Source organism: Oncorhynchus nerka, linkage group LG8 (genome assembly GCF_034236695.1).
Source record: "Oncorhynchus nerka isolate Pitt River linkage group LG8, Oner_Uvic_2.0, whole genome shotgun sequence".
Taxonomy (NCBI): Eukaryota; Metazoa; Chordata; class Actinopteri; order Salmoniformes; family Salmonidae; genus Oncorhynchus; species Oncorhynchus nerka.
In genome coordinates, this window is record NC_088403.1 from 943,437 (window position 1) to 967,511 (window position 24,075).

At 48.0% G+C, this 24,075-nt stretch overlaps 1 protein-coding gene across 1 annotated transcript in view; it reads right to left on the minus strand.

The window, feature by feature from the left end:
• Positions 1-2,531: 2,531 nt before the first annotated feature.
• Positions 2,532-24,075, minus strand: part of LOC135572804 (xylosyl- and glucuronyltransferase LARGE1) — a 43,693-nt gene continuing 22,149 nt past the window's right edge. Inside the window, exons 6-9 of the mRNA XM_065021222.1 lie at positions 22,704-22,982; positions 19,699-19,845; positions 17,495-17,690; positions 2,532-3,650 (exon numbers count right to left, since the gene is read on the minus strand). Coding sequence (XP_064877294.1) covers positions 3,453-3,650; positions 17,495-17,690; positions 19,699-19,845; positions 22,704-22,982 — 820 coding nt within the window. The 3' untranslated portion in view covers positions 2,532-3,452. The remainder of the gene's footprint in view (positions 3,651-17,494; positions 17,691-19,698; positions 19,846-22,703; positions 22,983-24,075) is intronic.

The window sequence follows — 24,075 nt, forward strand, 5'->3', positions numbered from 1 at the left end:
TGGTTCTGATCCATATCATCCCTGTACTGTCATCTGACCCGGGAGGCTGGTTCTGGTCCATATCAACCCTGTACTGTCACCTGACCCGGGAGGCTGGTTCTGATCCATATCAACCCTGTACTGTCATCTGACCCGGGAGGCTGGTTCTGATCCATATCAACCCTATACTGTCATCTGACCCGGGAGACTGGTTCTGATCCATTTCAACCCTGTACTGTCATCTGACCCGGGAGGCTGGTTCTGATCATATCAACCCTGTACTGTCACCTGACCCGGGAGGCTGGTTCTGATCCATTTCAACCCTGTACTGTCATCTGACCCGGGAGGCTGGTTCTGATCCATATCAACCCTGTACTGTCATCTGACCCGGGAGGCTGGTTCTGATCCATATCAACCCTGTACTGTCATCTGACCCGGGAGGCTGGTTCTGATCCATATCAACCCTGTACTGTCATCTGACCCGGGAGGCTGGTTCTGATCCATATCAACCCTGTACTGTCATCTGACCCGGGAGGCTGGTTCTGATCATATCAACCCTGTACTGTCATCTGACCCGGGAGGCTGGTTCTGATCATATCAACCATGTACTGTCATCTGACCCGGGAGGCTGGTTCTGATCATATCAACCCTGTACTGTCATCTGACCCGGAAGGCTGGTTCTGATCCATATCAGACTGGAACTAAACCTAGCAGACGGAGTAGCTCACTATGGCACACTATTCCCTATGTAGTGCACTAATAGGGCTCTGGTCTATAGTAGTGTACTATATAGTGAATAGGGCTGTGGTCTATAGTAGTGCACTATATAGTGAATAGGGCTCTGGTTTATAGTAGTGTACTATATAGGGAATAGGGCTCTGGTCTATAGTAGTGTACTATATAGGGAATAGGACTCTGGTCTATAGTAGTGCACTATATAGGGAATAGGGCTCTGGTCTAAAGTAGTGTACTATATAGGGAATAGGGCCCTGGTCTATAGTAGTGTACTATATAGGGAATAGGGCTCTGGTCTATAGTAGTGCACTATATAGGGAATAGGGCTCTGGTCTAAAGTAGTGCACTATATAGGGAATAGGGCTCTGGTCTATAGTAGTGTACTATGTAGGGAATAGGGTTCCATAGGTTCTGGTCTATAGTAGTGCACTATGTAGGGAATAGGGTTCCATAGGTTCTGGTCTATAGTAGTGTACTATGTAGGGAATAGGGTTCCATAGGTTCTGGTCTATAGTAGTGTACTATGTAGGGAACAGGGAGCCATGTGTCAGTCATCCAGAGTCGCCGACGTTTCTGATTCTGTTGAGGCTCTGATGTTTTTGTCTCTTATCCCTGAGAAACATCATTTTTATGAGACTGAATCTTGGATACGTTGTCTGTCAGTTAAATTGTTTTATTATTTTACGGCACATGGAGAGAAAAAAATTTAAGTTCTGATTTGCAGTGTACAGACATAATGTAAAGCACACAATGCTTCAAAGCTTTCTGTTCACTCTCCTCAGTCCTCGCTAAGCATTTGTCCTGGAGGCAGGGAGGGAGGGAGGGAGACAGGGAGGGAGACAGGGAGGGAGGGAGACAGGGAGAGAGGCAGGGAGGGAGGCAGGGAGGGAGGCAGGGAGGGAGACAGGGAGGGAGGGAGACAGGGAGGGAGGCAGGGAGGGAGGGAGACAGGGAGGGAGGGAGACAGGGAGGGAGACAGGGAGGGAGGGAGGGAGGGAGAGAGGCAGGGAGGGAGGGAGGGAGGGAGACAGGGAGGGAGGGAGGGAGAGAGGCAGGGAGGGAGGCAGGGAGGGAGGCAGGGAGGGAGACAGGGAGGGAGGGAGGCAGGGAGGGAGGGAGACAGGGAGGGAGGCAGGGAGGGAGACAGGGGAGGGAGGCAGGGAGGGAGGGAGACAGGGAGGGAGGCAGGGAGGGAGACAGGGAGGGAGGGAGGGAGGCAGGGAGGGAGACAGGGAGGGAGGGAGGGAGGGAGGGAGGCAGGGAGGGAGGGAGACAGGGAGGGAGGGAGGGAGACAGGGAGGGAGACAGGGAGGGAGGGAGGGAGGCAGGGAGACAGGGAGGGAGGGAGGGAGGGAGACAGGGAGGGAGGCAGGGAGGGAGACAGGGAGGGAGGGAGGGAAGGAGGGAGACAGGGAGGGAGGGAGACAGGGAGGGAGGGAGACAGGGAGGGAAGGAGGGAGACAGGGAGGGAGGCAGGGAGGGAGGGAGACAGGGAGGGAGACAGGGAGGGAGGCAGGGAGACAGGGAGGGAGGCAGGGAGGGAGGGAGGGAGACAGGGAGGGAGACAGGGAGGGAGGAGGCAGGGAGACAGGGAGGGAGGCAGGGAGACAGGGAGGGAGACAGGGAGGGAGGGAGGGAGGAGGCAGGGAGGGAGGGAGGGAGGGAGACAGGGAGGCAGGGAGGGAGGCAGGGAGGGAGAGAGGGAGGGAGGGAGGCAGGGAGGGAGGGAGACAGGGAGGGAGGCAGGGAGGGAGGGAGACAGGGAGGGAGACAGGGAGGGAGGCAGGGAGGGAGGGAGGGAGGGAGACAGGGAGGGAGGCAGGGAGGAGGGAGGCAGGGAGGGAGGGAGGCAGGGAGGGAGGGAGGCAGGAAGACAGACACACACATACCATATTACATTTAGCACAACAAACAGCAGCTGTGAATGAGCAGCTGGTCTTCTAGATATGGCCCAGAGAACAAATGTCTTGTCTGCTTTCCAAGTCCAGGGCTACAGTCAGTCTCTCTCCCCGCTCTCCCTCCCTCCCTCCCTCCTTCCCTCCCTCCCTCCTTCCCTTCCTCCCTCCTTCCTTCCCTCCCATAGTGATGCCCAGTTCTATTGTTAGAGAAGAACAGAGAGTTGTATGAGTCCAAACCAGCCCTGTATTGACTCAACATTCACAGCAACAGCTTCCTCTCCCAGATAGAAACCAGGTCTGCAACTTCTGGACAGAAGCTCCATCCGTCCACGGGAAGGGGTAAAAAAAAAACAATGTTTGGGACACAACGACCTTACGGTTACCCCCGGTTACCCTTTAGTTGGTTAAACCAGGTCATAACCCCAAATTAAAAGGTGAGAGTTCACAAGAAGCAGAGCTCACAATTTAAAACCTCATGATCGGTTGGCACAAAGGTCAGAGTTCGTAGTAAGAGTCTTTAGTAACCGTTCTGTCCACTCCCCGACTCCCCTACATCGACTGTCCTTAGAATCCACCGCCCTTTCCCTCTCCTCCGTAGAGGTGTAGTCCTAGACAGCCTTAGAGAAGGGTGTTATGGGTAGTGTAGTCAATAACGGATCAGAGTTCGTAGTAAGAGTCTTTAGTAACCGTTCTGTCCACTCCCGACTCCCCTACATCGACTGTCCTTAGAATCCCTTTCCCTCTCCTCGGTAGAAGTGTAGTCCTAGACAGCCTTAGAGGAGAGGGTTATGGGTAGTGTAGTCAATAACGGGTCAGAGTGTCCTGGCTCATCGGTGTTGGCTAGCTGTTGTTCTCTGCAGTCATGTATTTGAGGGCAGCGAAGCCGTACCGTCTAGACATGTTCTGTTGAAACTCCTCTTTCAGGGTCTTCAGACAGACGCGGTACTGCTTGTTGGACCGGAACTTGGTGATGTCGAAACTGGGAGCGTGAGGCATGTGGATCATATAGGCGTTGGGCAGAACCACAAACTCATACTCCTGGAAGAGAGGACAGAGGACAGAGTTAGATACAGTAAGACAGCATCACTAACTCATACTGCTGGTAGAGAGGACAGAGTTAGAATCACTGAGACAGCATCACTAACTCATACTGCTGGAAGAGAGGACAGAGTTAGAAACACTAAGACAGCATCACTAACTCATACTGCTGGAAGAGAGGACAGAGTTAGAAACACTAAGACAGCATCACTAACTCATACTGCTGGTAGAGAGGACAGAATCACTAAGACAGCATCACTAACTCATACTCCTGGAAGAGAGGACAGAGTTAGAAACACTAAGACAGCATCACTAACTCATACTGCTGGAAGAGAGGACAGAGTTAGATACAGTAAGACAGCATCACTAACTCATACTGCTGGTAGAGAGGACAGAGTTAGATACACTAAGACAGCATCACTAACTCATACTCCTGGAAGAGAGGACAGAGTTAGAAACACTAAGACAGCATCACTAACTCATACTCCTGGAAGAGAGGACAGAGTTAGAAACACTAAGACAGCATCACTAACTCATACTGCTGGAAGAGAGGACAGAGGACAGAGTTAGAATCACTGAGACAGCATCACTAACTCATACTCCTGGTAGAGAGGACAGAGTTAGAATCACTAACTCATACTCCTGGAAGAGAGGACAGAGTTAGAATCACTGAGACAGAACCACTAACTCATACTCCTGGAAGAGAGGACAGAGTTAGAATCACTGAGACAGCATCACTAACTCATACTCCTGGTAGAGAGGACAGAGTTAGAATCACTAACTCATACTCCTGGAAGAGAGGACAGAGTTAGAATCACTGAGACAGAACCACTAACTCATACTCCTGGAAGAGAGGACAGAGTTAGAATCACTGAGACAGAACCACTAACTCATACTCCTGGAAGAGAGGACAGAGTTAGAATCACTGAGACAGCACCACTAACTCATACTGCTGGAAGAGAGGACAGAGTTAGAATCACTGAGACAGAACCACTAACTCATACTCCTGGAAGAGAGGACAGAGTTAGAATCACTGAGACAGCATCACTAACTCATACTCCTGGTAGAGAGGAAAGAGTTAGAATCACTGAGACAGCATCACTAACTCATACTGCTGGTAGAGAGGACAGAGGACAGAAACACTAAGACAGCATCACTAACTCATACTCCTGGAAGAGAGGACAGAGTTAGAATCACTGAGACAGCATCACTAACTCATACTGCTGGAAGAGAGGACAGAAACACTAAGACAGCATCACTAACTCATACTCCTGGTAGAGAGGACAGAGTTAGAAACACTGAGACAGAACCACTAACTCATACTCCTGGTAGAGAGGACAGAGTTAGAATCACTGAGACAGCATCACTAACTCATACTCCTGGAAGAGAGGACCGAGTTAGAATCACTGAGACAGAACCACAAACTCATACTGCTGGAAGAGAGGACAGAGGACAGAGTTAGAATCACTGAGACAGAACCACAAACTCATACTGCTGGAAGAGAGGACAGAGTTAGAATCACTGAGACAGCATCACTAACTCATACTCCTGGAAGAGAGGACAGAGGACAGAAACACTGAGACAGAACCACTAACTCATACTCCTGAAGAGAGGACAGAGTTAGAATCACTGAGACAGCATCACTAACTCATACAGCTGGAAGAGAGGACAGAGTTAGAAACACTAAGACAGCATCACTAACTCATACTGCTGGAAGAGAGGACAGAGTTAGAATCGCTAAGACAGCATCACTAACTCATACTGCTGGTAGAGAGGACAGAGGACAGAGTTAGAAACACTAAGACAGCATCACTAACTCATACTCCTGGAAGAGAGGACAGAGTTAGAAACACTGGAGACAGCATCACTAACTCATACTCCTGGAAGAGAGGACAGAGTTAGAAACACTGAGACAGCATCACTAACTCATACTCCTGGAAGAGAGGACAGAGTTAGAAACACTGAGACAGAACCACTAACTCATACTCCTGGTAGAGAGGACAGAGTTAGAAACACTGAGACAGAACCACTAACTCATACTCCTGGTAGAGAGGACAGAGTTAGAATCACTGAGACAGCATCACTAACTCATACTCCTGGAAGAGAGGACAGAGTTAGAATCACTGAGACAGAACCACAAACTCATACTGCTGGAAGAGAGGACAGAGATAGAATCACTGAGACAGCATCACTAACTCATACTCCTGGAAGAGAGGACAGAGTTAGAATCACTGAGACAGAACCACTAACTCATACTCCTGGAAGAGAGGACAGAGTTAGAATCACTGAGACAGCACCACTAACTCATACTGCTGGAAGAGAGGACAGAGTTAGAATCACTGAGACAGAACCACTAACTCATACTCCTGGAAGAGAGGACAGAGTTAGAATCACTGAGACAGCACCACTAACTCATACTGCTGGAAGAGAGGACAGAGTTAGAATCACTGAGACAGAACCACTAACTCATACTCCTGGAAGAGAGGACAGAGTTAGAATCACTGAGACAGCATCACTAACTCATACTCCTGGTAGAGAGGAAAGAGTTAGAATCACTGAGACAGCATCACTAACTCATACTCCTGGTAGAGAGGACAGAGGGCAGAACCACAAACTCATACTCCTGGTAGAGAGGACAGAGTTAGAAACACTGAGACAGCATCACTAACTCATACTCCTGGAAGAGAGGACAGAGTTAGAAACACTAAGACAGCATCACTAACTCATACTGCTGGTAGAGAGGACAGAGGACAGAAACACTAAGACAGCATCACTAACTCATACTCCTGGAAGAGAGGACAGAGTTAGAATCACTGAGACAGCATCACTAACTCATACTGCTGGAAGAGAGGACAGAAACACTAAGACAGCATCACTAACTCATACTCCTGGTAGAGAGGACAGAGTTAGAAACACTGAGACAGAACCACTAACTCATACTCCTGGTAGAGAGGACAGAGTTAGAATCACTGAGACAGCATCACTAACTCATACTCCTGGAAGAGAGGACCGAGTTAGAATCACTGAGACAGAACCACAAACTCATACTGCTGGAAGAGAGGACAGAGTTAGAATCACTGAGACAGCATCACTAACTCATACTCCTGGAAGAGAGGACAGAGGACAGAAACACTGAGACAGAACCACTAACTCATACTCCTGGAAGAGAGGACAGAGTTAGAATCACTGAGACAGCATCACTAACTCATACAGCTGGAAGAGAGGACAGAGTTAGAAACACTAAGACAGCATCACTAACTCATACTGCTGGAAGAGAGGACAGAGGACAGAGTTAGAAACACTAAGACAGCATCACTAACTCATACTCCTGGAAGAGAGGACAGAGTTAGAAACACTGAGACAGCATCACTAACTCATACTCCTGGAAGAGAGGACAGAGTTAGAAACACTGAGACAGCATCACTAACTCATACTCCTGGAAGAGAGGACAGAGTTAGAAACACTGAGACAGAACCACTAACTCATACTCCTGGTAGAGAGGACAGAGTTAGAAACACTGAGACAGAACCACTAACTCATACTCCTGGTAGAGAGGACAGAGTTAGAATCACTGAGACAGCATCACTAACTCATACTCCTGGAAGAGAGGACAGAGTTAGAATCACTGAGACAGAACCACTAACTCATACTCCTGGAAGAGAGGACAGAGTTAGAATCACTGAGACAGCATCACTAACTCATACTCCTGGTAGAGAGGAAAGAGTTAGAATCACTGAGACAGCATCACTAACTCATACTCCTGGTAGAGAGGACAGAGGGCAGAACCACAAACTCATACTCCTGGTAGAGAGGACAGAGTTAGAAACACTGAGACAGCATCACTAACTCATACTCCTGGAAGAGAGGACAGAGTTAGAAACACTAAGACAGCATCACTAACTCATACTGCTGGTAGAGAGGACAGAGGACAGAAACACTAAGACAGCATCACTAACTCATACTCCTGGAAGAGAGGACAGAGTTAGAATCACTGAGACAGCATCACTAACTCATACTGCTGGAAGAGAGGACAGAAACACTAAGACAGCATCACTAACTCATACTCCTGGTAGAGAGGACAGAGTTAGAAACACTGAGACAGAACCACTAACTCATACTCCTGGTAGAGAGGACAGAGTTAGAATCACTGAGACAGCATCACTAACTCATACTCCTGGAAGAGAGGACCGAGTTAGAATCACTGAGACAGAACCACAAACTCATACTGCTGGAAGAGAGGACAGAGTTAGAATCACTGAGACAGCATCACTAACTCATACTCCTGGTAGAGAGGACAGAGGGCAGAACCACAAACTCATACTCCTGGTAGAGAGGACAGAGTTAGAAACACTAAGACAGCATCACTAACTCATACTGCTGGTAGAGAGGACAGAGGACAGAAACACTAAGACAGCATCACTAACTCATACTCCTGGAAGAGAGACAGAGTTAGAATCACTGAGACAGAACCACTAACTCATACTCCTGGAAGAGAGGACAGAGTTAGAATCACTGAGACAGCACCACTAACTCATACTGCTGGAAGAGAGGACAGAGTTAGAATCACTGAGACAGAACCACTAACTCATACTCCTGGAAGAGAGGACAGAGTTAGAATCACTGAGACAGCATCACTAACTCATACTCCTGGTAGAGAGGAAAGAGTTAGAATCACTGAGACAGCATCACTAACTCATACTGCTGGTAGAGAGGACAGAGGACAGAAACACTAAGACAGCATCACTAACTCATACTCCTGGAAGAGAGGACAGAGTTAGAATCACTGAGACAGCATCACTAACTCATACTGCTGGAAGAGAGGACAGAAACACTAAGACAGCATCACTAACTCATACTCCTGGTAGAGAGGACAGAGTTAGAAACACTGAGACAGAACCACTAACTCATACTCCTGGTAGAGAGGACAGAGTTAGAATCACTGAGACAGCATCACTAACTCATACTCCTGGAAGAGAGGACCGAGTTAGAATCACTGAGACAGAACCACAAACTCATACTGCTGGAAGAGAGGACAGAGTTAGAATCACTGAGACAGAACCACAAACTCATACTGCTGGAAGAGAGGACAGAGTTAGAATCACTGAGACAGCATCACTAACTCATACTCCTGGAAGAGAGGACAGAGGACAGAAACACTGAGACAGAACCACTAACTCATACTCCTGGAAGAGAGGACAGAGTTAGAATCACTGAGACAGCATCACTAACTCATACAGCTGGAAGAGAGGACAGAGTTAGAAACACTAAGACAGCATCACTAACTCATACTGCTGGAAGAGAGGACAGAGTTAGAATCGCTAAGACAGCATCACTAACTCATACTGCTGGTAGAGAGGACAGAGGACAGAGTTAGAAACACTAAGACAGCATCACTAACTCATACTCCTGGAAGAGAGGACAGAGTTAGAAACACTGAGACAGCATCACTAACTCATACTCCTGGAAGAGAGGACAGAGTTAGAAACACTGAGACAGCATCACTAACTCATACTCCTGGAAGAGAGGACAGAGTTAGAAACACTGAGACAGAACCACTAACTCATACTCCTGGTAGAGAGGACAGAGTTAGAAACACTGAGACAGAACCACTAACTCATACTCCTGGTAGAGAGGACAGAGTTAGAATCACTGAGACAGCATCACTAACTCATACTCCTGGAAGAGAGGACAGAGTTAGAATCACTGAGACAGAACCACAAACTCATACTGCTGGAAGAGAGGACAGAGATAGAATCACTGAGACAGCATCACTAACTCATACTCCTGGAAGAGAGGACAGAGTTAGAATCACTGAGACAGAACCACTAACTCATACTCCTGGAAGAGAGGACAGAGTTAGAATCACTGAGACAGCACCACTAACTCATACTGCTGGAAGAGAGGACAGAGTTAGAATCACTGAGACAGAACCACTAACTCATACTCCTGGAAGAGAGGACAGAGTTAGAATCACTGAGACAGCACCACTAACTCATACTGCTGGAAGAGAGGACAGAGTTAGAATCACTGAGACAGAACCACTAACTCATACTCCTGGAAGAGAGGACAGAGTTAGAATCACTGAGACAGCATCACTAACTCATACTCCTGGTAGAGAGGAAAGAGTTAGAATCACTGAGACAGCATCACTAACTCATACTCCTGGTAGAGAGGACAGAGGGCAGAACCACAAACTCATACTCCTGGTAGAGAGGACAGAGTTAGAAACACTGAGACAGCATCACTAACTCATACTCCTGGAAGAGAGGACAGAGTTAGAAACACTAAGACAGCATCACTAACTCATACTGCTGGTAGAGAGGACAGAGGACAGAAACACTAAGACAGCATCACTAACTCATACTCCTGGAAGAGAGGACAGAGTTAGAATCACTGAGACAGCATCACTAACTCATACTGCTGGAAGAGAGGACAGAAACACTAAGACAGCATCACTAACTCATACTCCTGGTAGAGAGGACAGAGTTAGAAACACTGAGACAGAACCACTAACTCATACTCCTGGTAGAGAGGACAGAGTTAGAATCACTGAGACAGCATCACTAACTCATACTCCTGGAAGAGAGGACCGAGTTAGAATCACTGAGACAGAACCACAAACTCATACTGCTGGAAGAGAGGACAGAGTTAGAATCACTGAGACAGCATCACTAACTCATACTCCTGGAAGAGAGGACAGAGGACAGAAACACTGAGACAGAACCACAAACTCATACTGCTGGAAGAGAGGACAGAGTTAGAATCACTGAGACAGCATCACTAACTCATACTCCTGGAAGAGAGGACAGAGGACAGAAACACTGAGACAGAACCACTAACTCATACTCCTGGAAGAGAGGACAGAGTTAGAATCACTGAGACAGCATCACTAACTCATACAGCTGGAAGAGAGGACAGAGTTAGAAACACTAAGACAGCATCACTAACTCATACTGCTGGAAGAGAGGACAGAGGACAGAGTTAGAAACACTAAGACAGCATCACTAACTCATACTCCTGGAAGAGAGGACAGAGTTAGAAACACTGAGACAGCATCACTAACTCATACTCCTGGAAGAGAGGACAGAGTTAGAAACACTGAGACAGCATCACTAACTCATACTCCTGGAAGAGAGGACAGAGTTAGAAACACTGAGACAGAACCACTAACTCATACTCCTGGTAGAGAGGACAGAGTTAGAAACACTGAGACAGAACCACTAACTCATACTCCTGGTAGAGAGGACAGAGTTAGAATCACTGAGACAGCATCACTAACTCATACTCCTGGAAGAGAGGACAGAGTTAGAATCACTGAGACAGAACCACTAACTCATACTCCTGGAAGAGAGGACAGAGTTAGAATCACTGAGACAGCATCACTAACTCATACTCCTGGTAGAGAGGAAAGAGGGCAGAACCACAAACTCATACTCCTGGTAGAGAGGACAGAGTTAGAAACACTGAGACAGCATCACTAACTCATACTCCTGGAAGAGAGGACAGAGTTAGAAACACTAAGACAGCATCACTAACTCATACTGCTGGTAGAGAGGACAGAGGACAGAAACACTAAGACAGCATCACTAACTCATACTCCTGGAAGAGAGGACAGAGTTAGAATCACTGAGACAGCATCACTAACTCATACTGCTGGAAGAGAGGACAGAAACACTAAGACAGCATCACTAACTCATACTCCTGGTAGAGAGGACAGAGTTAGAAACACTGAGACAGAACCACTAACTCATACTCCTGGTAGAGAGGACAGAGTTAGAATCACTGAGACAGCATCACTAACTCATACTCCTGGAAGAGAGGACCGAGTTAGAATCACTGAGACAGAACCACAAACTCATACTGCTGGAAGAGAGGACAGAGTTAGAATCACTGAGACAGCATCACTAACTCATACTCCTGGTAGAGAGGACAGAGGGCAGAACCACAAACTCATACTCCTGGTAGAGAGGACAGAGTTAGAAACACTAAGACAGCATCACTAACTCATACTGCTGGTAGAGAGGACAGAGGACAGAAACACTAAGACAGCATCACTAACTCATACTCCTGGAAGAGAGGACAGAGTTAGAATCACTGAGACAGAACCACTAACTCATACTCCTGGAAGAGAGGACAGAGTTAGAATCACTGAGACAGCACCACTAACTCATACTGCTGGAAGAGAGGACAGAGTTAGAATCACTGAGACAGAACCACTAACTCATACTCCTGGAAGAGAGGACAGAGTTAGAATCACTGAGACAGCATCACTAACTCATACTCCTGGTAGAGAGGAAAGAGTTAGAATCACTGAGACAGCATCACTAACTCATACTGCTGGTAGAGAGGACAGAGGACGGAAACACTAAGACAGCATCACTAACTCATACTCCTGGAAGAGAGGACAGAGTTAGAATCACTGAGACAGCATCACTAACTCATACTGCTGGAAGAGAGGACAGAAACACTAAGACAGCATCACTAACTCATACTCCTGGTAGAGAGGACAGAGTTAGAAACACTGAGACAGAACCACTAACTCATACTCCTGGTAGAGAGGACAGAGTTAGAATCACTGAGACAGCATCACTAACTCATACTCCTGGAAGAGAGGACCGAGTTAGAATCACTGAGACAGAACCACAAACTCATACTGCTGGAAGAGAGGACAGAGGACAGAGTTAGAATCACTGAGACAGAACCACAAACTCATACTGCTGGAAGAGAGGACAGAGTTAGAATCACTGAGACAGCATCACTAACTCATACTCCTGGAAGAGAGGACAGAGGACAGAAACACTGAGACAGAACCACTAACTCATACTCCTGGAAGAGAGGACAGAGTTAGAATCACTGAGACAGCATCACTAACTCATACAGCTGGAAGAGAGGACAGAGTTAGAAACACTAAGACAGCATCACTAACTCATACTGCTGGAAGAGAGGACAGAGTTAGAATCGCTAAGACAGCATCACTAACTCATACTGCTGGTAGAGAGGACAGAGGACAGAGTTAGAAACACTAAGACAGCATCACTAACTCATACTCCTGGAAGAGAGGACAGAGTTAGAAACACTGAGACAGCATCACTAACTCATACTCCTGGAAGAGAGGACAGAGTTAGAAACACTGAGACAGCATCACTAACTCATACTCCTGGAAGAGAGGACAGAGTTAGAAACACTGAGACAGAACCACTAACTCATACTCCTGGTAGAGAGGACAGAGTTAGAAACACTGAGACAGAACCACTAACTCATACTCCTGGTAGAGAGGACAGAGTTAGAATCACTGAGACAGCATCACTAACTCATACTCCTGGAAGAGAGGACAGAGTTAGAATCACTGAGACAGAACCACAAACTCATACTGCTGGAAGAGAGGACAGAGATAGAATCACTGAGACAGCATCACTAACTCATACTCCTGGAAGAGAGGACAGAGTTAGAATCACTGAGACAGAACCACTAACTCATACTCCTGGAAGAGAGGACAGAGTTAGAATCACTGAGACAGCACCACTAACTCATACTGCTGGAAGAGAGGACAGAGTTAGAATCACTGAGACAGAACCACTAACTCATACTCCTGGAAGAGAGGACAGAGTTAGAATCACTGAGACAGCACCACTAACTCATACTGCTGGAAGAGAGGACAGAGTTAGAATCACTGAGACAGAACCACTAACTCATACTCCTGGAAGAGAGGACAGAGTTAGAATCACTGAGACAGCATCACTAACTCATACTCCTGGTAGAGAGGAAAGAGTTAGAATCACTGAGACAGCATCACTAACTCATACTCCTGGTAGAGAGGACAGAGGGCAGAACCACAAACTCATACTCCTGGTAGAGAGGACAGAGTTAGAAACACTGAGACAGCATCACTAACTCATACTCCTGGAAGAGAGGACAGAGTTAGAAACACTAAGACAGCATCACTAACTCATACTGCTGGTAGAGAGGACAGAGGACAGAAACACTAAGACAGCATCACTAACTCATACTCCTGGAAGAGAGACAGAGTTAGAATCACTGAGACAGCATCACTAACTCATACTGCTGGAAGAGAGGACAGAAACACTAAGACAGCATCACTAACTCATACTCCTGGTAGAGAGGACAGAGTTAGAAACACTGAGACAGAACCACTAACTCATACTCCTGGTAGAGAGGACAGAGTTAGAATCACTGAGACAGCATCACTAACTCATACTCCTGGAAGAGAGGACCGAGTTAGAATCACTGAGACAGAACCACAAACTCATACTGCTGGAAGAGAGGACAGAGTTAGAATCACTGAGACAGCATCACTAACTCATACTCCTGGAAGAGAGGACAGAGGACAGAAACACTGAGACAGAACCACTAACTCATACTCCTGGAAGAGAGGACAGAGTTAGAATCACTGAGACAGCATCACTAACTCATACAGCTGGAAGAGAGGACAGAGTTAGAAACACTAAGACAGCATCACTAACTCATACTGCTGGAAGAGAGGACAGAGGACAGAGTTAGAAACACTAAGACAGCATCACTAACTCATACTCCTGGAAGAGAGGACAGAGTTAGAAACACTGAGACAGCATCACTAACTCATACTCCTGGAAGAGAGGACAGAGTTAGAAACACTGAGACAGCATCACTAACTCATACTCCTGGAAGAGAGGACAGAGTTAGAAACACTGAGACAGAACCACTAACTCATACTCCTGGTAGAGAGGACAGAGTTAGAAACACTGAGACAGCATCACTAACTCATACTCCTGGAAGAGAGGACAGAGTTAGAAACACTAAGACAGCATCACTAACTCATACTGCTGGTAGAGAGGACAGAGGACAGAAACACTAAGACAGCATCACTAACTCATACTCCTGGAAGAGAGGACAGAGTTAGAATCACTGAGACAGCATCACTAACTCATACTGCTGGAAGAGAGGACAGAAACACTAAGACAGCATCACTAACTCATACTCCTGGTAGAGAGGACAGAGTTAGAAACACTGAGACAGAACCACTAACTCATACTCCTGGTAGAGAGGACAGAGTTAGAATCACTGAGACAGCATCACTAACTCATACTCCTGGAAGAGAGGACCGAGTTAGAATCACTGAGACAGAACCACAAACTCATACTGCTGGAAGAGAGGACAGAGTTAGAATCACTGAGACAGCATCACTAACTCATACTCCTGGTAGAGAGGACAGAGGGCAGAACCACAAACTCATACTCCTGGTAGAGAGGACAGAGTTAGAAACACTAAGACAGCATCACTAACTCATACTGCTGGTAGAGAGGACAGAGGACAGAAACACTAAGACAGCATCACTAACTCATACTCCTGGAAGAGAGGACAGAGTTAGAATCACTGAGACAGCATCACTAACTCATACTGCTGGAAGAGAGGACAGAAACACTGAGACAGAACCACTAACTCATACTCCTGGAAGAGAGGACAGAGGACAGAGTTAGAATCACTGAGACAGAACCACAAACTCATACTGCTGGAAGAGAGGACAGAGTTAGAATCACTGAGACAGCATCACTAACTCATACTGCTGGAAGAGAGGACAGAGTTAGAATCACTGAGACAGCATCACTAACTCATACTCCTGGAAGAGAGGACAGAAACACTGAGACAGAACCACTAACTCATACTCCTGGAAGAGAGGACAGAGGACAGAGTTAGAATCACTGAGACAGAACCACAAACTCATACTGCTGGAAGAGAGGACAGAGTTAGAATCACTGAGACAGCATCACTAACTCATACTCCTGGAAGAGAGGACAGAGTTAGAATCACTAACTCATACTGCTGGAAGAGAGGACAGAGTTAGAAACACTAAGACAGCATCACTAACTCATACTGCTGGAAGAGAGGACAGAGTTAGAAACACTAAGACAGCATCACTAACTCATACTCCTGGAAGAGAGGACAGAGTTAGAATCGCTAAGACAGCATCACTAACTCATACTGCTGGAAGAGAGGACAGAGTTAGAAACACTAAGGACTAACTCATACTGAGACAGAGTGATGGTAAAGAGGTGTGTCCAGTACCTGTGAGTGACAGAGTGATGGTAAAGAGGTGTGTCCAGTACCTGTGAGTGACAGAGTGATGGTAAAGAGGTGTGTCCAGTACCTGTGTGTGACAGAGTGATGGTAAAGGTGTGTCCAGTACCTGTGAGTGACAGAGTGATGGTAAAGGTGTGTCCAGTACCTGTGAGTGACAGAGTGATGGTAAAGGTGTGTCCAGTACCTGTGAGTGACAGAGTGATGGGTGAAGGTGTGTCCAGTACCTGTGAGTGACAGAGTGATGGGTAAAGGTGTATCCAGTACCTGTGAGTGACAGAGTGATGGGTAAAGGTGTGTCCAGTACCTGTGAGTGACAGAGTGATCAGTACCTGTGAGTGACTGAGTGATGGCTAAAGGTGTGTCCAGTACCTGTGAGTGACAAAGTGATGGGTAAAGGTGTGTCCAGTACCTGTGAGTGACAGAGTGATGGGTAAAGGTGTATCCAGTACCTGTGAGTGACAGAGTGATGGGTAAAGGTGTGTCCAGTACCTGTGAGTGACAGAGTGATGGGTAAAGGTGTGTCCAGTACCTGTGAGTGACAGAGTGATGGCTAAAGGCGTGTCCAGTACCTGTGAGTGACAGAGTGATGGGTAAAGGTGTATCCAGTACCTGTGAGTGACAGAGTGATGGGTAAAGGTGTGTCCAGTACCTGTGAGTGACAGAGTGATGGCTAAAGGTGTATCCAGTACCTGTGAGTGACAGAGTGATGGTTAAAGGTGTGGCCAGTACCTGTGAGTGACAGAGTGATGGGTAGAGGTGTGGCCAGTACCTGTGAGTGACAGAGTGATGGGTAAAGGTGTATCCAGTACCTGTGAGTGACAGAGTGATGGGTAAAGGTGTATCCAGTACCTGTGAGTGACAGAGTGATGGGTAAAGGTGTGTCCAGTACCTGTGAGTGACAGAGTGATGGCTAAAGGCGTGTCCAGTACCTGTGAGTGACAGAGTGATGGGTAAAGGTGTATCCAGTACCTGTGAGTGACAGAGTGATGGTAAAGGTGTGTCCAGTACCTGTGAGTGACAGAGTGACGGTAAAGAGATGTATCCAGTACCTGTGAGTGACAGAGTGATGGCTAAAGGCGTGTCCAGTACCTGTGAGTGACAGAGTGATGGGTAAAGGTGTATCCAGTACCTGTGAGTGACAGAGTGATGGGTAAAGGTGTATCCAGTACCTGTGAGTGACAAAGTGATGGGTAAAGGTGTATCCAGTACCTGTGAGTGACAGAGTGATGGTTAAAGGTGTATCCAGTACCTGTGAGTGACAGAGTGATGGGTAAAGGTGTGTCCAGTACCTGTGAGTGACAGAGTGATGGGTAAAGGTGTATCCAGTACCTGTGAGTGACAGAGTGATGGGTAAAGGTGTATCCAGTACCTGTGAGTGACAGAGTGATGGGTAAAGGTGTGTCCAGTACCTGTGAGTGACAGAGTGATGGGTAAAGGTGTATCCAGTACCTGTGAGTGACAGAGTGATGGGTAAAGGTGTATCCAGTACCTGTGAGTGACAAAGTGATGGGTAAAGGTGTATCCAGTACCTGTGAGTGACAGAGTGATGGTTAAAGGTGTATCCAGTACCTGTGAGTGACAGAGTGATGGGTAAAGGTGTGTCCAGTACCTGTGAGTGACAGAGTGATGGGTAAAGGTGTATCCAGTACCTGTGAGTGACAGAGTGATGGGTAAAGGTGTATCCAGTACCTGTGAGTGACAGAGTGATGGCTAAAGGTGTATCCAGTACCTGTGAGTGACAGAGTGATGGGTAAAGGTGTGTCCAGTACCTGTGCATCCAGCTCCATAATATGAGCCACTTTATTCCACCCAAAGCCAACGAAGCGTCTGTCGTACTCTGGACTGTCCCGTCTCACCATCACGTAGGGTTCAAAGTCCGCTTCCCACTGGACTCTGTACGGCGTGGTGGCAGTCCTCCACTTAGCAAAGTTAGTGGGAGCATGACCCTTCGTCCAGACATGGTATCTAAGCAGGGAGAACAGGAAGTAGGATTCAACATTCAATACTTCATAGCCAAGGAGGGAGAGGAGGGATTGTGGGGCGGCAGGGTAGCCTAGTGGTTAGAGTGTAGAGGCGGCAGGGTAGCCTAGTGGTTAGAGTGTAGAGGCGGCAGGGTAGCCTAGTGGTTAGAGTGTAGAGGCGGCAGGGTAGCCTAGTGGTTAGAGTGTAGAGGTGGCAGGGTAGCCTAGTGGTTAGAGTGTAGAGGTGGCAGGTAACCTAGTGGTTAGAGTGTAGAGGTGGCAGGGTAGCCTGGTGGTTAGAGTGTAGAGGTGGCAGGGTAGCCTAGTGGTTAGAGTGTAGAGGTGGCAGGTAACCTAGTGGTTAGAGTGTAGGTAGCTGAGGAGTGATTGAACCCAACTATCTGGGAGTCTTCTAGCTGAGGTGTGATTGAACCCAACTATCTGGGCTCTGTGGCTCAATCTGTCATGTTAATGATCAAAAACGATCTCTGTGTTGAAAGACAAACACCTACACTGCTGCTTGTATTTAGACACCAGGAGGCAGTCTTTATTTATTTAACTAGGCATCCCTTTATCCCTTAGAGCCCGAGTAAGATTGATGTTGTACCTTAAATGATCGTTTCAGTCGTTGGCAGGCGAATTGGTAGAGTTCAGAACACTGGCCCAGCGTCCCATCCCTTTAAGTTCAGAACACTGGCCCAGCGGGCCATCCCTTTAAGTTCAGAACGCTGGCCCAGCGTCCCATCCCTTTAAGTTCAGAACACTGGCCCAGTGGGCCATCCCTTTAAGTTCAGAACGCTGGCCCAGTGGGCCATCCCTTTAAGTTCAGAACGCTGGCCCAGCGTCCCATCCCTTTAAGTTCAGAACGCTGGCCCAGCGTCCCATCCCTTTAAGTTCAGAACGCTGGCCCAGCGTCCCATCCCTTTAAGTTCAGAACGCTGGCCCAGCGTCCCATCCCTTTAAGTTCAGAACACTGGCCCAGCGTCCCATCCCTTTAAGTTCAGAACGCTGGCCCAGCGTCCCATCCCTTTAAGTTCAGAACGCTGGCCCAGTGGGCCATCCCTTTAAGTTCAGAACGCTGGCCCAGCGTCCCATCCCTTTAAGTTCAGAACACTGGCCCAGTGTCCCATCCCTTTAAGTTCAGAACACTGGCCCAGTGGGCCATCCCTTTAAGTTCAGAACACTGGCCCAGTGGGCCATCCCTTTAAGTTCAGAACACTGGCCCAGTGTCCCATCCCTTTAAGTTCAGAACACTGGCCCAGTGGGCCATCCCTTTAAGTTCAGAACACTGGCCCAGTGGGCCATCCCTTTAAGTTCAGAACACTGGCCCAGCGGGCCATCCCTTTAAGTTCAGAACACTGGCCCAGTGTCCAGTTGGGACAGCAGCTACATGTGTTTTTACCTGAAGGTGAATAGAGTCCCCATGTCCAGTTGGGACAGCAGCTACATGTGTTTTTACCTGAAGGTGAATAGAGTCCCCATGTCCAGTTGGGACAGCAGCTACATGTGTTTTTACCTGAAGGTGAATAGAGTCCCCGTGTCCAGTTGGGACAGCAGCTACATGTGTTTTTACCTGAAGGTGAATTGAGTCCCCATGTCCAGTTGGGACAGCAGCTACATGTGTTTTTACCTGAAGGTGAATAGAGTCCCCATGTCCAGTTGGGACAGCAGCTACATGTGTTAGAGTCCCCGTGTCCAGTTGGGACAGCAGCTACATATGTTTTTACCTGAAGGTGAATAGAGTCCCCATGTCCAGTTGGGACAGCAGCTACATGTGTTTTTACCTGAAGGTGAATAGAGTCTCCGTGTCCAGTTGGGACAGCAGCTACATGTGTTTTTACCTGAAGGTGAATAGAGTCCCCGTGTCCAGTTGGGACAGCAGCTACATGTGTTTTTACCTGAAGGTGAATAGAGTCCCCGTGTCCAGTTGGGACAGCAGCTACATGTGTTTTTACCTGAAGGTGAATAGAGTCCCCGTGTCCAGTTGGGACAGCAGCTTCATGTGTTTTTACCTGAAGGTGAATAGAGTCCCCATGTCCAGTTGGGACAGCAGCTCGGCCTTGGACTTGGGGTAAGACAGGCGGTAACGGAGCGTCTCGAAGGCCGGCACCACCAACGCTTTCTTGCTGTTAGCCATGTCCAGCTGTACCACTGACTTCCTGCAGGGACGTTACAGAGACGTTACAGGGACGTTACAGAGACGTCACAGAGCTTTCTTATTGTTAGCCATGTCCAGCTGAACTACAGACTTGTTACAGGGACGTTACAGGGACGTCACAGAGCTTTCATGTTGTTAGCCATGTCCAGCTGAACTACAGACTTGTTACAGGGGACAGAGATGGAGTCATTCTAACATTACGGGGACTTAACGATCCTGACGTTACTACAGTATAACATGACAGACAGACAGACAGACAGACAGACAGACAGACAGACAGACAGACAGACAGACAGACAGACAGACAGACAGACAGACAGACAGACAGACAGACAGACAGACAGACAGACAGACAGACAGACAGACAGACAGACAGACAGACAGACAGACAGACAGACAGACAGACAGACAGACAGACAGACAGACAGACAGACAGACAGACAGACAGACAGACAGACAGACAGACAGACAGACAGACAGACAGACAGACAGACAGACAGACAGACAGACAGACAGACAGACAGACAGACAGACAGACAGACAGACAGACAGACAGACAGACAGACAGACAGACAGACAGACAGACAGACAGACAGACAGACAGACAGACAGACAGACAGACAGACAGACAGACAGACAGACAGACAGACAGACAGACAGACAGACAGACAGACAGACAGACAGACAGACAGACAGACAGACAGACAGACAGACAGACAGACAGACAGACAGACAGACAGACAGACAGACAGACAGACAGACAGACAGACAGACAGACAGACAGACAGACAGACAGACAGACAGACAGACAGACAGACAGACAGACAGACAGACAGACAGACAGACAGACAGACAGACAGACAGACAGACAGACAGACAGACAGACAGACAGACAGACAGACAGACAGACAGACAGACAGACAGACAGACAGACAGACAGACAGACAGACAGACAGACAGACAGACAGACAGACAGACAGACAGACAGACAGACAGACAGACAGACAGACAGACAGACAGACAGACAGACAGACAGACAGGTAACAAAGCCAAATACAATACTGTAGCTCAGGGTTAGAAAGTCACTCTCCTCACACCCCTCTGAGATCTAGAAGTTTCCCCAGCAATGTGATCTCTACGGCTGAGTCGTTCTCCCTCACCTGAGGTACTCGTAGAGGCCGTACATTACAGTATCTCTACAGCTGAGTCGTTCTCCCTCACCTGAGGTACTCGTAGAGGCCGTACATTACAGTATCTCTACGGCTGAGTCGTTCTCCCTCACCTGAGGTACTCGTAGAGGCCGCACATTACAGTATCTCTACGGCTGAGTCGTTCTCCCTCACCTGAGGTACTCGTAGAGGACATTATACATTACAGTATCTCTACAGCTGAGTCGTTCTCCCTCACCTGAGGTACTCGTAGAGGCCGCACATTACAGTATCTCTACAGCTGAGTCGTTCTCCCTCACCTGAGGTACTCGTAGAGTCCGTACATTACAGTATCTCTACAGCTGAGTCGTTCTCCCTCACCTGAGGTACTCGTAGAGGCCGTACATTACAGTCTCCTCTACGGCTGAGTCGTTCTCCCTCACCTGAGGTACTCGTTCTCCCTCACCTGAGGTACTCGTAGAGGCCGCACATTACAGTATCTCTACAGCTGAGTCGTTCTCCCTCACCTGAGGTTCTCATGGAGGACATTATACATTACAGTATCTCTACAGCTGAGTCGTTCTCCCTCACCTGAGGTACTCGTAGAGTCCGTACATTACAGTATCTCTACAGCTGAGTCGTTCTCCCTCACCTGAGGTACTCGTAGAGGCCGCACATTACAGTATCTCTACAGCTGAGTCGTTCTCCCTCACCTGAGGTTCTCATAGAGGACATTATACATTACAGTATCTCTACAGCTGAGTCGTTCTCCCTCACCTGAGGTACTCGTAGAGGCCGTACATTACAGTATCTCTACAGCTGAGTCGTTCTCCCTCACCTGAGGTACTCGTAGAGTCCGTACATTACAGTATCTCTACAGCTGAGTCGTTCTCCCTCACCTGAGGTTCTCATAGAGGACATTATACATTACAGTATCTCTACAGCTGAGTCGTTCTCCCTCACCTGAGGTACTCTTAGAGGCCGTACATTACAGTATCTCTACAGCTGAGTCGTTCTCCCTCACCTGAGGTACTCGTAGAGGCCGTACATTACAGTATCTCCAGTATCTCTACAGCTGTGACGTTCTCCCTCACCTGAGGTACTCGTAGAGGCCGTACATTACAGTATCTCTACAGCTGAGTCGTTCTCCCTCACCTGAGGTACTCTTAGAGGCCGTACATTACAGTATATCTACGGGCTGAGTCGTTCTCCCTCGCCTGAGGTAGTCGTAGAGGCCGTACATTACAGTATCTCTACGGCTGAGTCGTTCTCCCTCACCTGAGGTACTCGTAGAGGACATTATACATTACAGTATCTCCAGTATCTCTACAGCTGAGTCGTTCTCACCTGAGGTACTCGTAGAGGCCGTACATTACAGTCTCTTCTACGTCTGTGACGGTCTCCCTCACCTGAGGTACTCGTACTCCCTCACCTGAGGTACTCGTTCTCCCTCACCTGAGGTACTCGTAGAGGCAGTACATTACAGTATCTCTATCCCTCACCTGAGGTACTCGTACTCCCTCACCTGAGGTACTCGTTCTCCCTCACCTGAGGTACTCGTTCTCCCTCACCTGAGGTACTCGTTCTCCCTCACCTGAGGTACTCGTAGAGGCAGTACATTACAGTATCTCTATCCCTCACCTGAGGTACTCGTAGAGGCCGTACATTACAGTATCTCTATCCCTCACCTGAGGTACTCGTACTCCCTCACCTGAGGTACTCGTAGAGGCCGTACATGGGCAGGAAGTCGATATCTGACAGGAACATGTAGGGCGTGTTGACCTGCCGCACGGCCACGTTCCTGAGCAGGTTGACCGGATAGAACTGACCCTCCTTGTAGACGATGTGGTAGCCCACGTTCCCCCTGGACATCAGGACCTCTGACCCCTGGGTGTAGCGCAGGAACTGTTGAGCCTCAGCGTCAGAGAGATACAGGGCCAGGCTGATAGGACCTTCCCAGTGTTTACAGATAGCCTCTAACATCTGGAGTCTGGAGAGGAGAGAGAGACACCACCGTTAGAGGAGGAGGAAGAGGAGAGAGAGAGACACCACCGTTAGAGGAGAAGGAAGAGACAGAGGAGATGGCGATAGAGAGAGGGAGTGAGAGGGGGAGATAGAGAGAGGGAGTGAGAGGGGGAGAGAGAGAGGAGATAGAGAGAGGGAGGAGAGGGGGAGAGAGAGAGGGAGTGAGAGGGGGAGAGAGAGAGGAGATGGAGATAGAGAGAGGGAGAGAGAGGGGGAGAGAGAGAGGGGAGAGAGAGAGGAGATGGAGATAGAGAGAGGGAGTGAGAGAGGAGATGGAGATAGAGAGAGGGAGTGAGAGGGGAGAGAGAGAGAGAGAGGAGATAGTGAGAGGGGGAGAGAAAGAGAGAGAGAGGAGATAGTGAGAGAGGAGATAGAGAGAGGGAGTGAGTGAGAGGGGGAGAGAGAGGGGAAGAGAGAGAGTGTGTGTCCAGGCCAGGTTAGAACAGCTGACAATAGTAAACTAAATAACCTTGGTGCTGTCGGTTCCTTCCTGGCTAAGAGGAGATAGAGGGGGGGGGGGGGGGGGCGAGAGAGAGAAGGAGAGAGAAAGAGAGAGGAGATATATCAATAAAATATATCTATAGTATTGAATTATTCAGTACAGAGATATTTAATATCCGGTATTCAACATATCGATCTCAGTCTGTGTTCATCCAACCGCCATATCGTCCAATCATCCAATCCCCTTCACACTGATCCACTGTTATTGGCTAGGTTCTTACAGATGAAATGAGGTGCCAATAGGCAAGAGGAGCAGCTGACATTTACCAATGTTAAATCAATGAATCCTCTGCTGTGGTTTCTACCTGTCCACGGACATAACAGAAACACTGAACAACTTCACTCATTACAATGGAGAGGTGTTCTGAAAGAGATGTGGAGGCCGTGAGAGACTACTGTATTAACGTGTGTGTGTGTGTTAATGATGATGCCACTGATCTTTACCTAACCCCCTCTCCTGTGTTCCTCTGGGACTGGGCCACAACAGCATGCAAAGGATCTAGAATGGGTCTATATGGGCCTCAGTGTTCCCTGTGTTCTAGAATGGGTCCATATGA